General features: G+C 36.9%; 1 protein-coding gene across 3 annotated transcripts in view; it reads left to right on the top strand.

The window, feature by feature from the left end:
• Positions 1 to 16,604, top strand: part of Elk (Eag-like K[+] channel) — a 156,782-nt gene that overhangs the window by 121,568 nt on the left and 18,610 nt on the right. For 2 of the 3 annotated variants that reach the window (XM_089245029.1, XM_089245027.1), the window contains exons 5-14: positions 236 to 372; positions 5,003 to 5,240; positions 7,674 to 7,834; positions 7,938 to 8,142; positions 10,240 to 10,422; positions 11,165 to 11,364; positions 11,478 to 11,727; positions 13,107 to 13,327; positions 13,529 to 13,668; positions 15,078 to 15,187. In XM_089245029.1, coding sequence (XP_089101155.1) covers positions 236 to 372; positions 5,003 to 5,240; positions 7,674 to 7,834; positions 7,938 to 8,142; positions 10,240 to 10,422; positions 11,165 to 11,364; positions 11,478 to 11,727; positions 13,107 to 13,327; positions 13,529 to 13,668; positions 15,078 to 15,187 — 1,845 coding nt within the window. The remainder of the gene's footprint in view (positions 1 to 235; positions 373 to 5,002; positions 5,241 to 7,673; positions 7,835 to 7,937; positions 8,143 to 10,239; positions 10,423 to 11,164; positions 11,365 to 11,477; positions 11,728 to 13,106; positions 13,328 to 13,528; positions 13,669 to 15,077; positions 15,188 to 16,604) is intronic. The other variant, XM_089245028.1, reaches the window with a different exon arrangement.

Genomic DNA, 16,604 nt, shown 5'->3' with positions numbered 1-16,604 from the left:
TAAATTCGCTTCAATTATGAGTTAATAGTTTGAACACTAGATGGCAGCACCAATGATTGGAGTCAAAATTTATTGCAAATATATTTTAGACATTTTCCATTTTTCTTTATGTTGTGTAGACAATTTTAGTCTATACTCTCTACTCCGTAATTCATTTAATTATTTTCAATGCTTTCCTTTTTGCTGTTGATTTGAATAAAATAATATTAAATTAATTTTTACATTATTTTTTTAGAAGCGAATGGAAGCCTCGAACTGGAAGGATGCCTTCCGAGTAACCATTACCAAAGAAGAAGGAGCCGTGCGGTTCTCTATCAGCTCTCTGGACATTACAAGCAAGACAAAGTTAAATCAAAATTAAAACTCAATAATGTGAGCTTTTCATTGCTCCATCGACCATTGAAATTTTGTTAATAAAGTTATCATAAAATAGCTTTATATCCTAACCATTTAATTGGCAAGAATTGAAATATCCAAAGAGAAAAATTTTGAGTAGTTTTTTAACCAGGGACTTTAACCATATAGGCTAATAAGGGCTCTCTCGTGACGCTCCGTAGTCGGTACGAGCTGACGTAATCGTCCTGACAGAATCGGTAAATTGCCATTGGCCACCCTGATATTTCAAGCTCGAACTTTAATTGAGAGTATTGGAACAGTGATGTCGCTCCCCGTATCTGAGATCACGCCCACTGAGCCAAGGCGGCAGAGCAACTTCAAAGGGATGAGACAGCACTTATTATATAGCTCTGGGTTATAAAAGTGTTTAAAAACCTTTTTTTAGGTCATACCCCACCAAATAATCTCTGAAATCTTGATGCTTCCCGCCAGAGCCATAACGTAGTGGAGGGAGGGGGTACACCCCCACCGAAACTCCATAGTTCCATATGTAAGTTTTTTTTATGTAAAAGCTTTTATTTTTTTTCGCTTTGCGTCCTTAAATTATGCAAGCCTTACCCAAAGCTTCCTAGATACTAGATTTTTCTGAGGCCCTGCCAGATGAAATTTCAACTAGATCTAATTTTTGTGAGGTCCTTTTTCTCTTGAGGCCCCACGGGCGTTGCCCGGAGCTCTCATGAAAATGGGATCTGGATAAATTTTTGACCTTCACATGTCTCATAGATGGGGGGGGGGGGGAGGAGCTCAGTAACATCACTTGGCCTGAGGTGGGTCAATACCTTCTAAAGCAGAAGGTATTGCTCTAGAAGGTGTTGGGTGGGTGCGAATACTCATAAGACGGCCCAGTTTATGGGGGTCAGTCATCCCCGAGACGAGACAACAATTAACTCATTACTTTACATTGCTATACACGGAATATTCGTAAAAAGGTCCGTGGCTAACATTTTCGTACAATTTATTGGCGGGGGGCGTCCGTGGACTTCATCTTACTGGTACAAATTGTTCGTGGAGCACAAACCGTTAAAAACCTCTGGTCAAAAACCCCTTCCAAAGAAAATACCGAGAGAAAAAGAAAGGGGTCATCTTAATTAATACTTTTATTCAAAATGAATACTTTTTAATTTTTTAAAATATTAATTTTAACTGATATAAAAATGGTGGGAGCTCTGAAAAGTTCAAAGTTTTATTAATAGAACTCGGTTTCAAATTCCCCCATTAAAATCAAATTGCCCTCTTGTGAGACGTGGTCCTAAACGTTAGGAATCGCCTGGTCAAATGAAGTACCTTGAATGTGTGCTATGGACAAAAAAAAAATTATAGAACATTTTTTTATAAAATATGGGATGTTGCTCTCTTCAGGGGAAATACACTGTATTTATATCTGATTTATATAGATTTGAGTAGTTAAAAAATGTCATTTGTTATTTAGTGACTTACTTTTCAACCACTCTTGGTACAATGATTTTCGAAAATGATTATACCTTAATGTCCTTACATTATTACGAAATCATTATACGAATTACGAAAATCATATCTTATACTTTAATGTCCTTAGAATGTCTTTACTCGGACACATTCATTCATTCAAACCGAACATAACTACGGTCTATCAGCATCCAATTCATTATTACATAGATATTAGATAGTGCATTCCTTATTGCAGAATATACAGGAATACTGAGGAATATCCAATCAAAAAATATAGACATTTAAATGTACATTAATGTAACACAAAAATTAATGGAAATGTTGTTGTTTTTTCGAATCCATAGAAATTTTAAATTGATGAAAGAAATAATTTAAAAACTAATGAAAACAAGGGCCTAATAATCATAGAAGTAATGAAAATTTAGAATTTATGAAGGAGCAATAATTGTGCAATGAAGTGATCAATAGTTGAAAGATATAATGTTCACAAAACGAACAAATTCATAAATTGAAGATGTAAAAATGGAAAGACCACGCCCATGAAAATGGGGCAAGAAATTTCTAATTTGGCATCAGCCGTAAAATAGTCTCGAGAGACAAATATAATATATAGAATGATGCTAAAAGAAATGCGGGAGGAAAAAAGTCTTTTTCAAAAAATCAGTAGAGATTAGTGCTTCTCTCGTCATCCCGGAAATATCAACATTGAGATTGAGAATATAGGTACAGTATATGGAAAATTTATGCATCGAACGAAGCAAACAAGTAAGTATTAGGTATATAAGAAAATTTGTGCATTGTTCAAAATTTTTGGTATGTCCCCTGCATGTCAGACAGTACTCGATTCGTCCAGCCCTGGTTCCTACGTTCAAAACGAAATAAATAAATAAGCAGTACGAAATGCATTGCAACGGATATCAAGCTTTTAAACGTTACTCCAATGATTAAAGCTTTCAAAAAAGGCGTGACTTATCAAAACAATTAAATATTGTGTAATATTTTGACAAATTAATTTTTCGAATAAAAAAACGATGTGGGATGTAAAAAAAAGATTCCACCAAAATTCATACGTGCAAAATCAGAAACTGTCATTTAAAGTAGGTGACGCTGAAAACAGTAACTAATTTATCTTGGCACGTTTCATTGGTTGAAGTTCAGGAACTTCGAAGAGAGAATCGTATTAACCGATATTTTAGCATATCTGATTGCCGCTGTCGTGGTCGAGTGGTCATAGTCACGGACTCGCATCGCGAGGATCCGGGTTCACCCCCCCCCCCCCCGTCGGCTGAAGTTGATTTTGTGCGGTCCCCAACTTCGAGGCGTGAATGCGAGCCGATCTCCCCGTTTAAAAGTCACGCCGCAGAGAGAAACAGGCCTACAACGGTATAATTATTCATTCATTACACTTCACTCACTATGAGTTGAGAAACAAATCATAATTTAAAAAAACTGATTACAGATGGCAGCACTACGCATAACATAGAAACAAACTTCACGGAAGGTTCACTATACGTACACACACATTACAATTCGTTAAAAGTTCCGCAGAGGAATATGGACGAGGTGCATGTCTGGTTTAGTAGTAGCGTATCTGTTTTTGCTGCAAATGGGCTCAACTTCTTTAAATAGGGGACCGTTAAAGTATTACGTCAGCAGATTTTTAGTCACATTTGAATCTCCCCCTTGTCAGCGAAACCCTGACCCCACCCCAGAAAAATTTCGTCAGCTCTACCCCGTACCTCCTAACGCACTTTGAGATCAGAGACGTACGCGGAATGGTTTAAAAAATGTTTAGGAGAAAATGAAAAGACGAAAAAAATATGGTTCCCACGTACACAACAGAAATCAGAAAATATCATCTGTCATGAACAATATGCCCGAGTGAAACCGAAACTAATTTTGATTGGAGCGCGTACATATCGAAACTGAAACGTTAAACGGACATTAGTATGATCATTCAGCCCTCTGGGCTGGACATGGGAGTCAAAATTTGATGCTGGTCTGATCAATAATTTATGTTCACGAAAATGAATAAATAAAAATTATTTAACAGATATTTCACACTATTAAATTTCACTTTTCACTTTAATTATGCTCAATAATAATAATTTTTATCATCATTTCGACTAATAATATGAATTTTTTTTAAAAAGAGAAACACATTGTTTTAATAAGCATCAGTTCAGAAATTAGTTTTAGTTTAATTCAATAGCAGATGGCGCTAGTTAAGACACTTTTCCTGGATATGCGCTTTAACACATTTGACACAAAGAAGAATTGTCCGTTAGTTCATGCTGCTCTTTCCTAACTTTTCTACGTTTTTTAAATTCAAATATCCCAGCGAATACTGCATTTAGAAGCGTGTAGACTTTTTTTTTGGCCTCGGAAGAGAGACGGCAACAATTTTCTAATTGGAATTTTGAAGACAGAGGGACCATATAAAAATTTCAAGTCCAACCGTTATTGAGTCCGCTTCATTGGATCCAACCGTTAAGATGTCACTGTGTGAAACGATATACAGCAGTATGACTTGTTGGCCATTGAGCTTGATGAAAAAAAAAATTTTTTTTGACCCGCAACTAAGGCTGAAACTCCTCTTTAAACCAGGTTAATATTCTTTTGGGCTTTCTCCACAAGGACAGGAGTTCCTTTTTCCCTTTTCGAATAATAAGAACTATATGTCATGGAAAGGAGACCTGTATATATATATATATATATATATTAGTAGGACTTCCAATTTTTGGAGGTCAAATTTGAATTTTGAGAGAGCAGCACACAGGGTAATTTGAGGTATGAATGGAATAAAGAGAATCCTTTCAAGAAAAATTTAAGTTTCTTACCTTCAAATTGATAGCAAAAGCAATTAAAGATTTTTTCTCAATATTAACTTTTTTGCGTGCAATTTTTTTTTCAATTTCAATCATTTTGGGGGGCTGCATGAGCTCCATATTCCCTCCCTCTTATGTCTTTTAAAATGGGGTGGGCTGCATCAGGATTTTACAAGATACTTCGATGGAGCATAGCGAAAAAAAGTTGGAAACCGCTGCACTATATATATAGACCATAAAACAATTTCATTATTAATAATTAAAATTTCTCTCATCCTTACTTTCATGAATTGACCCTAAATTTCGTAATGGCATATCGTAATCTTTATTGTTTTTCATTTGTGAACTAGAATTTACTGCACAGCACAGCGCTACCAGAGTATAAAGCTGCAGCCATCAAAAAGTCTCGTTTCATATTGTCCCATTACGGAGTCTTCAAAACGTGCTGGGACTGGTTGATACTCATCGGTACTTTCTACGTGGCTATAGTCGTGCCGTACAGTGCCACTTTTCGTGACACCGGAGAATCGCCGATGTTCAATAAGACAATCATCACGGACGTTATCATGGAGTCGATCTTCATCATAGGTATGAACGAATACTGCATCATTCAAGAGTTCTATCATGTTCATCATTAAAAATTTTGAGATTCTCGACTCTTATTCAGCAAGGGTTTTAACCTATGAGTCTTGACTCAAACTTCGGTCAAAAGGTCTTCTGAGATAGGTCGTACAGTTCACTCATAATCCTATTATAAATCCCCTCATAGCATCGCTAAATTGGCATTAACTATTTTCTTATCAATAATCTCGGCTAATTTGACATCGAGATTTTGTAACGTGGATCACACATTTTGAGTCATTTTTTTATAACATGGATCGAGAACATCATAGTGATGGTGATTTATATGGGTCACGGCAAACGAGGAAAGGGTCCCAAGGCAACACCTTCTATAGCAGAAAAACTCCGAGCGAAGCTCGTGAAGTCACTAAAGTCGTCCATTTCACCTTTAGCCATTGGATATAGCAGTCCAACGTATGCGAAATCTTCACCCTTTTTTACAGTGTATCCAATGACTATAGGTGAAATGGGTGACTTAAGTGACGTCACGAGCTTCCCGTGGAGGCTTTCTGCTATAGAAGGTGTTGTCCAAGGTATCGTCCTCAAAAAAAATTATGAAAAAATTTAAGTATATTCATCTCACTCAGAAATACATAAAAACAAAAAAATATTAGAGGTGGAATGCAATTATTAAAGCCGCAAAAAATTATTGAAAACGATAACACAGTTGACTACTCATCGCTTCTTGGGCTTTCTGACGGTACCTATAAAAACTGCTTTCCACTTTCGTTTCCTTTCTTTCCTCCAGCTTCTCTGTTCCAAAAAACCAGTTTTATTTCTCTATCTCTCTCTCTCTTTCTCTTTGTCTGGTCTGTACCTGATCATGTGTTGTTCAAATGATGTCACTCTAAGACTCTAGGGTTGCGAAATTTTAAATTCATTTTTGGACTCCACTGGTGTCCAAAATATTAATATTTAAAAATTTTTATGTCACCTTTAATAATTCTGCTAGATTTTTTTATATTTTTGTTCATATTGAAATGAGTAGAATCAGAGTGGTAATTTGTTTAAAATATTTTTGAACACGTTACCTTGGGACCCTTTCCTTGTATCGCATTTCTCCCCTCCCCGGTTCATGGATAACGTGCGTAATCTTGAAAAGAGAAGGGCATTCAGAGAGTATAAAAGTGGAACAGGTGGCCTGTCAACATTTACCGAAAAAAGAAGGGCATTGAAAAGGGTGATTAAGGAAAGTAAAAAGGAAAATGAATCTCTCTCTCTCTCTCTCTCTCTCTCTAGGCTGGCAGGGGGCAGATAACTTCGGCGCGGACCCAAAATCATTTTTTCACATATGTCACCAATGAATGCAAGGGGACAGTTACCCCCTTCCTCCAATAGAAGGATCTAGGGTTAGAGAGCAATGTAGGCATGTGTTGTGTTTTCAATGACTTTTTCGCGTCGGTTTTTAATAGGGAAGAGGACATCCAAAATACGGGAGTGCCCTGGGTTGATAAAGCCCTCAACGATATTTAAGTGGAAGATGTGGAAGACCTAGAACTTCAAAGAAATATATGTGCAAGCAAAGCACTAAGACCAGATGATATTTATCCTAGCGGTCTTAGGGAATGTGCTAATGTACTGTTGGGGCCAGTTGCACAGATTTACAGAAGTAGTGTTGTTGACGAAGTATCTATGAGGGTGGATCAAATGAAGACGGAACAGGAGCCAAGAAAGGGAATGACAAAGTTTATTTTAAACACGGGCAATCTCCAAGAGTCGCCCGTTGTCATGTAGATAAACAATGCCATTTCATTCTGTGGCTCCTGCTCTGTTTTTATTTGATCTAACCGAAAAGTTATGGTCCGCTTATGGCTGATACATTAAATTCCAAATCAGCATAATGCTCATATTCGAATATAACTTGAGAATGCTTTTTGATTGAGGAATCCCCAATAGCTCGTGAGTATAAATGCATTAGTGTCAAAAGCCCTACAATTATTAGGTGGTTTGGTGAAGAGGGGTAGGCATGATTGACTTTTGGAGGAAGCACAAAAGGAAGGGGGGTACACAAAAGTTTTCTTTCCGAGAAATTTTGAGTTATTACTTTTCAAAGAAGCATTTAAATTAACGGAAATTAGTTAATATAACATATATAAAGGGTTTTTCTTTTGATATTTCAATTTTTTTCTCATTGAAGTATTAAATTTTTTATTCTAATTTTTGGCTGGTTTAGGGGAGAGGGCATGGGCCCCCCGCTTATGCCTCTGGTTCGGTGAGCACCATGGTGCTTGCGAGCAACGGCTTGAAGATGAAGGTACCTGATCCGGTGGCTTATTCAGGATATCACCTTGCGTTCTGGATATTCTTCTAGAGTATTTAGTGCGACTATCCCATTGCCATAAGGTTTCTATTAAATATTTCATGGTGACCTTACGTAATTTTTTTGCGTTTCATCCACAGACATCATCCTAAACTTCCGAACGACGTACGTCAACAAGAAAGGCGAAGTGGTCGCAAAGCCGAAATCCATAGCTGTGAATTACGTGAAAGGTTGGTTCATCGTCGACCTGTTGGCAGCTCTGCCTTTCGATCTGCTGTACGCCGCCAACTTGTACAGCCGAGTGAGTATAATCCGTTGGCATTTCTATTTAAAAAAAAATGGTGATTTATACTTACTATTGAGATTGCCATTGATCGAATGTAACGAGATCATTCGTTTTGCAGAGCACACTGATGCATTTGCTGAAGCTGACGAGGTTGCTGCGATTAGCGAGGCTATTGCAGAAAATGGACAGATACTCTCAATACAGCGGAATAATCCTCACTCTTCTCATGCTCATGTTTTCATTGGTAGCGCACTGGATGGCTTGTGTTTGGTACGTTATCGCCCTTCAGGAGATAGACGCCAATCCTACTGGCTGGGACGTGGGTTAGTATTAATGTTGATTGCTAAAATAGCACGGTCGTAGTTGACGGATATGAAATCGGACCGGAAAAATTAAAGAAAAAACATCATAAATATTTATTTGATTTAGCTTTTTCTTGACTTTTGTGTATGCATTTATCTATTTCACATTGAGTGTGTATAATATAATTATTTGAAGATGTCTTTGAGGTTTTCTATCATTTTCGAATTTATAAAAGTTATTCAAACAAGTTGTCCGTTCCTGATAGCCTACACGTAATGAAAAAAAAAACTTTTTCCCAAAATTATTTTCTTCGAGGCGTAGATAACTTGAAGTTGATTTAATAATCTTCAATTTATTCGCATATCTTTCGGCTATTAAATAAGAAACATTTCTCAAAAAGGTGACCTTCAAATGATTTTAATGATGCTTCACATTCAAAACTTTCGGATACAAAAAATTTAATCTACGATCATTATTTGAGTCACCAAGAACTTTTTAGCACCGATGGAAGTATCTCGTCAAGGGCCTGACTTTGACGTGGGGGGGGGGGGGGCGTGAACAAAACAAGCATTACGTTTCAGGCCATTGATAGAGTAAATGTGCTAGATGAGTTTTGGTGAAGATATATATCTTAAATTTGGAGCAATAAAATCATAAAAGGGCACGATAACTCAGGTCGATAGGATACTCGGCTAAAGTACTAAAGGATACTTAGAGTAGTGGGGAGCTCGATACCCGGTTCGTCCTTGTCAGAAAACTTTCCTGACACAAGGGGATACAACAGAAACGGCGACATGCCCCCAGAAAGGGATTGCTACCATAGGGAGTTCCACATCGGGTGGGGTTAGCACACCAACTTCTCGGAGAGTGAGGCTGCCGTTCGGAATAGGCAATAAATTGTAGGTCCCGGTCTGATTGGACCTCATGTGTAGAAAATGAGCGTGGTACGACAAAAATTATCAAATGATCAACAAAAACTCATTTTTTGTTATGGGGACAGTTAATACTAAGTGAAGATTTCATTTATTTTTAACTTTTATTTTTGTTTAAATTTTCTCTCTCCTATATTATTAAAAATTTGTCATTGACTCAACAACAAAAAAAAAAAGGACCAGTAGCATAAAACTTTATTTTATCAGCTTTTGGTTGTAATCATTCACTCTTTAATTTAATTATTAAATATATTTACTCCTGTTGGGCCGATAGTCCTGTTCTTTTTATCTGTCCTTCAGATCAAAAGAAGCAAGAAAAATGTGCGTCGTAGAGTCGAGAGCATTTCTACTAGCATCAAGCTACTGCTCTGCCCTGTCCCAGCTTTCTACATCACATTATAAATAATTGTTCTACTGTTTCTATTCAAATATCTTTTCTCTCTCTCTCTCTCTCTCTCTCTCTCTCTCTCTCTCTCTCTCTCTCTCTCTCCCACGTATTCACTGACTATTTCCTTTGTATTTTCTATTAAATATTGTAAAATTTGTAGTTTAGATGTAAACTTTATACAAATACAAAGACATAACAGGCAAAATGCCCAGCGAGGTGCTTAAGAAAAAGATGCCCATCACAAGTGTGGATGTCATATATTACTAAAATACAGCAACCCAATTAAAAATGCAATCACAAAAATTATAAACAATATATATATATATATGTTACCGGCAAAGTATGAAATCCAAGCATTCTATTAAATGCCTGGTCGTTTCAGGCAAAGTATGAAATACCGGTTTTATTCTATACTTTTGCCTAGGCGTTCTATAGAATTACTAGTCATTCTATAGAATGCCTAAACACAATATTTATCGTATTTCTTTTTAAACGTGTCAGTTTTGCCAGAATTTACTTAACGTATTACTTTGTTATATTACTTTAACTTATATAGTTTTGTCTGAATGACAGAAGATAAATAAATTATGCTATGTTGAGGGGGAAGAAAGGACTAAATTATTATATGTTTAGCCACAAAGCACTCAATTTAGCTCTTTTTCTTATGTTTCAAATTCTGATTGATATTTTTTTTTTTTGGAGATCTTTTACTGAGACAAACTATAGCAGTCTACATTCCAAATATGTTGCCAAAAGATTCGTCTGGCTATACAAATATTACTATTATGTTTCTCTAGGTTGGTTGCATCAACTTGCGATAAAGCTGGGTTATATTGACGTTAATGAAACGGACATCACAACGGCGTATATCACGGCGTTGTATTTCACGACGACCAGTTTGACCAGCGTTGGTTTTGGAAACGTTTCCGCCAATACCAACGCCGAAAAAGTCTTCTCAATTCTTACTATGCTGATCGGAGGTGAGACTATTTATAATTCCAAAAATGTTTGCAGTTACCTTACCAATACAAAAATATAACGTATAATAAATAGTATATAACACATAAAAGGCTGTATTCATATATTTCTGTGCGACCGAGTGGGCATCGTTCTGCACTCTCGTCGTGAGGATCTAGGTTCGATTCGATCGATCGGATGATGTCGTTTTTCCAACTTCAAGGTGTGATTGTGAGCCAATCTCCCGTTTGAAGAAGTCTCAGCAGAGAGATATTCAGCACGATACTTACACTCGAACATTTGCCATTTTCTCCTTCACAAAATGTAAAAGACAAATGGCTTTACCAATATAACACGAAACAAGTACAACTTTGACAACATGCGATAGGTCAAATCATGTATATACACACACACAAGACTTTCCATCATGTTCGAATGCGTTAGAAATCCCCTAGAGGAATTTTTGCGAGGTCTATTTATGCAGGGCCGTCTTAAGAGCATCATGGCGCCCCCCAGGCCAAGTAATTTATTTAAGACCCCACCTGGCATATTCTCAAAAATTCTAGCCAGTTTTCATTTTTGTGAGGCCTCTGTATCTTGAGATCACCGGGCTATGCCCGGGTGGGCCCATGCATTAAGACGGCACTGTATTTACAGTTATCTAGTAGTGATCCAATATTACAACTGACGTGTGAATTTTGAAAAATTTGGCAAAATAATTTATGACTATATGGTGAATGTTGTGTTTTATAATTTTTTTTCCAGCTTTGATGCATGCAGTAGTCTTCGGAAACGTAACGGCCATAATCCAGAGGATGTATTCGAGACGTTCTCAGTACCACACGAGATTAAGAGACCTTAAAGACTTTTTCAGGTTGCACCAAATACCGAAAGAGCTTCGGCAACGAATGACTGACTATTTCCAAACGACTTGGTCTCTCAACCACGGAATCGATCCCAATGAGGTAAGTAAGAAAATTGCATTGCAACCACCATCACATCAAGTCCTAAATGAAATCAAAACATTAATTATGACTGTAGATGATATTTCCCATCGAATATTTGTCTTTGACTGCAGGTGCTGAGAGAATTTCCCGATGAACTGCGAGGAGACGTGTCCATGCATCTTCATAAAGAGATTCTGTCGTTGCCCGTTTTCGAGAATGCCCCGCAAGGATGTCTAAAGCTGCTGTCGAGGCACGTCAGGAGCAATTTCTGTGCCCCGGGAGAATATCTCGTCCATATGGGTGACGCCCTCAGCTATATTCACCTCGTCTGCAACGGGTCCATGGAAGTACTACAGAACACTATGGTAGTAGCTATCCTTGGTGAGTTTTTGAATTTATTCTTCGAGATCAAAGGAAAAGTGAACATGGCGCTGTTTATATTTAATCATTAACCGTTTAGATGTGAGTTAGCGTATAGGTTTCTGCTTCATGGTACGCAGCGTCAGATTTCTGCCAATTCCAATAGAAATAATCGAGACAAGAATTTTGATTCTTATACTGTATAACACGGAGTTGTGTCTCTGAATATGTGTAGGTTTGATGAAATATGAACCGCAATTTCATCCCAGAAGGTGGGTGGCCCTCTAACGGCTGCTAGATGGATGTTTGGAGTGTCTTACCACTTTTAGTCGTCAGCAGCAACTCGTATCTATACTCAATATAGCACAATCGGCGAGCAAGAGGTACCTACATGTTTTTTTTTTTGCGAAGCGCATTATTAAAAAAATTATTATAAAATTTCTGGCTGAAAAAAAGGCGTAAAACCATCCAAAATTTTGAGGAAGCCCTTGCACAGTTCATGAAAGAAACTCAAGTACTGTATATAATTGGTGCCTTCGCGGATCAGCATTGCTGCGGAAAACATTCGTGCTTTTCCACGAAGTTATTGAAGTAATTCGCAACAAGGGATATCGCAGATACTACCAGCAATTGATGCAGCATTAGGTCTGAAAAAATTCGTCATTGAAGAATTGAGCCTGAATACCGGAGTACCAAATGTTCTCCACGACAAAATGCAAGACCACGCACTTTCTTTTTTTCCACCTCTCACCAACATCGGTCATACCGCCATACAACAATTTACTACAGATTGAATTGAGTCTGTTCTTTCTAAAGAAAGTCGACATTCTTCCGTCCTCGATGGAAAAGAGTTCGGTGAGTGCATATTGAGGCGCTATCTATCGGTGGTCAAATCATTTCCCATAGTAAAGGAAAGAAAGAAGAGAGGACTACATATATATGTATATATATATATATATATATATATATTGCTGAAAAGTTGAAAGTTTCCGACTGGTCGGATCTGGAATACCCTTTTACAGTTTGAATTTATCCCCCTGCGATTACTATTTGTTGGAACTACTTACATTTAAAGAGTCATTGCGAGGACATCCGACTGTCACTTCATTCGAAATTCCCTCTTCGTTCTTCAAAAAAGGGATTAAAAAACTTACAAAATGCAGAGGACTCCAACGAGAGAGAATTGTACCTTTTCCTAACTTGTTCAACAAATTAATATAAAATAATTTTGGTCCTCGTAGCATCATAGTCTAATATTCTGCTATATTCAGAGACACTCCATGTTACATATCAAAATGCTCGCGTCTATTATCAGAGTCTGCAGAAATCTGCGTACCCATTGAGAAACACTGTATCATCCGCATTAGATTTGCTTATCCCCCAATATATTCTTCCACCAGGTAAAGGAGACCTTGTCGGTTGTGATATAGCAGTCAATGGCGGTGACCAAGTGCTCAAATCGTCGAGCGATGTAAAAGCGCTGACTTACTGCGATTTGAAATGTATATGGATACCGGGGTTGATGGAAGTGCTGAAACTGTATCCCGAATTCGCTCAGTCTTTTTGCCACGACATCCTCCATGATTTGACCTACAACCTTCGAGAAGGATATGAAAATGAGGTACATGCCGTTACTATCAATAACTAATATTATAAGAGTTGCTATAACACTTCACGTTCGAATCAGCCACCGTAATCACGGTTAGATTCTCAGAAACTCAACGTAAATTCTCCGAAAATGCGGATCTTAGAGCAGAAGAATCATCTAAAGAATGCCTTTAATTAATTTAATTAATTTTTTGTCTCCCTCGGTTATTTCTAGATGGAGGACATAAACGGAGCTCCATCGCTGACGCTTCCGTCAATATCCGAAGACGATGAAAATAACGACAGCGATGGGACAGCGCCAGCTTCGCCAATGTCACCCTGCCTGACAATCAGCAGGAATACGAAGTACTCGGGGTATAACGTTTCATCACTTTTAATAAATACAATATCCGACCTCGAATATGAATTGAAAATTTTCAGAAATTCATCGTTAAATAGATAGATAAGTATTTGATGTCAAAAAAATTGGCAATCATATTTCATACATAAGCTTTGCTGGTGTTTGTACGCATGTGTTTGTTCCTGTAAATGTGATAAATAAGTGATTATCCATAATTTCGGTTACTATGCCTAATCAAATAATCGCCTCGGTAAGTTTGGTGAATTTTCCTACATTTATCGTTGTGATTATTCATAATTCTCGGAATTAAAGTATGATAAATATGAAAGAAATCACGTGGAAAAACCACTTAAATACAACCACTTATCAATATCTCCCATACTTTTACCATCTTCACTCCAAAATACGAAAGACAGAGGGCAACACCAGCAACAATAAGTAACAAGCTCAACTCTGGCAGCATAAATACGTTAGAGGCCACACATACACTTGGATTACACATTCTGGCATGTATTGATTCGTTAAAAATTCCGCAGAGAAATGTGTTCGAGGTGTATGTTCGGTAAAGTAGTAGCAGCAGCGAGGATCCGGGTTCAAACCCCACCGTCGCCGCAGTGGTGGTCTGCTGAAGTTGGTTTTCTGTGGTTCCCAACTTCGAGGTGCGAATGCGAGCCGATCTCCCAGTTAAAAAGTCTCCCCGCAGATAGCAACAGGCCTACAACGGTACAATTATTCATTCATTACACTTCAATCACTATGAGTTGAGAAAAAACTCGTAGTCTAAAAAATAGTTAATAGCAGCAGATGGCAGCATTACACATAACAAGCATTACAAAGAAACAAACTTCACGAAAGGTTCACTATACGTACACACACATTCCAACATGCACCATTATGGACGAGGTGCATGTCTGGTTCAGTAGTAGTAGTATCTTACATACGTAATGGATCCACTACACATATTTTGCCATGGCAATTGAATTAATTAAATAAAAGAAAGTGTTTTAAGGACAAAACGCATGTTATCATCAGTCTTGCAATGGTTGCTTTCTTTACGTTTATCAACATTTTTAACCCCCCTCAAGTACAGAGGAAAGAAAATATGGAACTGGGTGGAATTTCTACCTTTAGGATTTGGACGAAATATTTCGTCCGGGATCATGAAGGGATTAAACATAATCGACATCTCCGATTGAATCCATCAATTCTAGATTGAAGCAGGAGAAAAATGTCAGGTAAATTCAAGTAATCCATTGACGATTTATCATACTTGTCAATACGAGCTGGCGATTATACAATAATCACTGTAGGTGTGATAAATTCGCAAAATTTATCAAACTTGCCAAAATAATTGGTGGTTATGCAAAACTACATATACCGTAACACACGTATTAATGTATTTCATGTATTTTAATGTGTCCAGAGACGAAAATTGGGAGACCAGAGTACACCAATTCCGTAAGACTTTCCAAGGACACCGTCCAACTGTTCGATTCGAAAAACTCCGCCCTGCAGCAACCCACCCGAACTTGGGTAAGTTTCCTTCGTCCATTCATTTTATATACTTAAAGAATCGTGTATTTTAGTAATTTCACATTTGCTTATTTTCACGTGGCCTTACATGAAATCTTCAACTAATAATTAGTATGTTAGAGAAAATGAAAACGTCCACAGTACTTTTTCCCTACATTTAATTTCTGTATGGCCCCTAAGGCTTCGCCTTGGATCTCGATAGGTACTTATCTTAGCGTTACGCAATAGCATTTGCCAGTATGAATAACTTTACGAGAGTCTAGTTGGGTTTTTGTAAAACATTTTTTCATGCTTTTTAAAGAAAATTACGAAGCTATTATCTCGTAACAGTTAAAGAAAATTTTAACAATATTTCAGAGATGATCAGTGCTAATCGAACTAGATATGCTAAAAATATCTTTTAAAATAATATTAATTCAATTACTTTTCTTAAAATGATCATTAAATTTAATGTATGTTAAAAATTTGCTTTATATATCGATGTAAGTTCTTCAAATTCAGTGAGATTTTGTATTTTTCATATATTTTTGTTACTTTTTAAGTACTGAAATAAATGTTGCAAATCTTTCTGAGACTTCTAAAAAGAAGTGGAACTGGACAAAAAATCATAAATTGTGATCATCGATATCTCGGTGAATATTTATTCAAATTTCACGGGTTATTTTCATTCAGTACAAGAGCAAATTTTACCAGCAAGCATTTTTTTTTCGATTTGGGAATGTATGAGATTCACAAATTTACAGGGAGCATTAAAATTTTAATTATAATCTCATAAACCTAATCCAAATTTTTATTGTACCGAAAAGTCACTATCATAGCTGAATTGCTCTTACTTACTCTGCTGATAACGCTATGTAACACGATTTTTGTCCTTGGTTAGCAAACCACCGTTTCCCAAGGCTTACGACTAAAAAACACAGAATACAACTACTTTATGCCATAAACTTTGCTTTTGTCATCATTTTTTCGTTATCTTGGAGATCAAATACCTGGAGAGCAGGACTATATTAGTTGCAGAGAAATATCAAAAATATAATGTGATAAATGATAATTTTTCTTAAAATTGCCAGTTATTGACCTCACAAATCATTGATACCCAACAGAGTGAACATATTTCATTGAAACTATAGCGAGACACGATCAATCGTCGCCAATCGATAATCAAAACATTGAAGTTCCACTTCGATACCAAAACCAAAAATATCCCGAAGGAAAATAATTTCATTGATTTTTTTTTACCAAAAACTGCAGATATGTAGCCTATATACACTATTGATATCGCAATCACGGCCTCTCTTTCTTCGACATTGTGCCGTGTGATACTAAAATTTTCACAAAATGCTAATCTTTTTGGTGATTTCACAGGACTGCTCTCCAGAAAAATATTAATGCTACCATTACACATAAAAACTGGCGT

This window comes from Pholcus phalangioides, unplaced genomic scaffold, assembly GCF_987345545.1.
Source record: "Pholcus phalangioides strain wild (caught in Gottingen) unplaced genomic scaffold, Ppha-v1.0 ptg000015l_1, whole genome shotgun sequence".
In the NCBI taxonomy this organism is placed as follows: Eukaryota; Metazoa; Arthropoda; class Arachnida; order Araneae; family Pholcidae; genus Pholcus; species Pholcus phalangioides.
The sequence above is the reverse complement of the archived record's forward strand: the minus strand, read 5'-3'. Positions and strand labels throughout refer to the sequence as shown.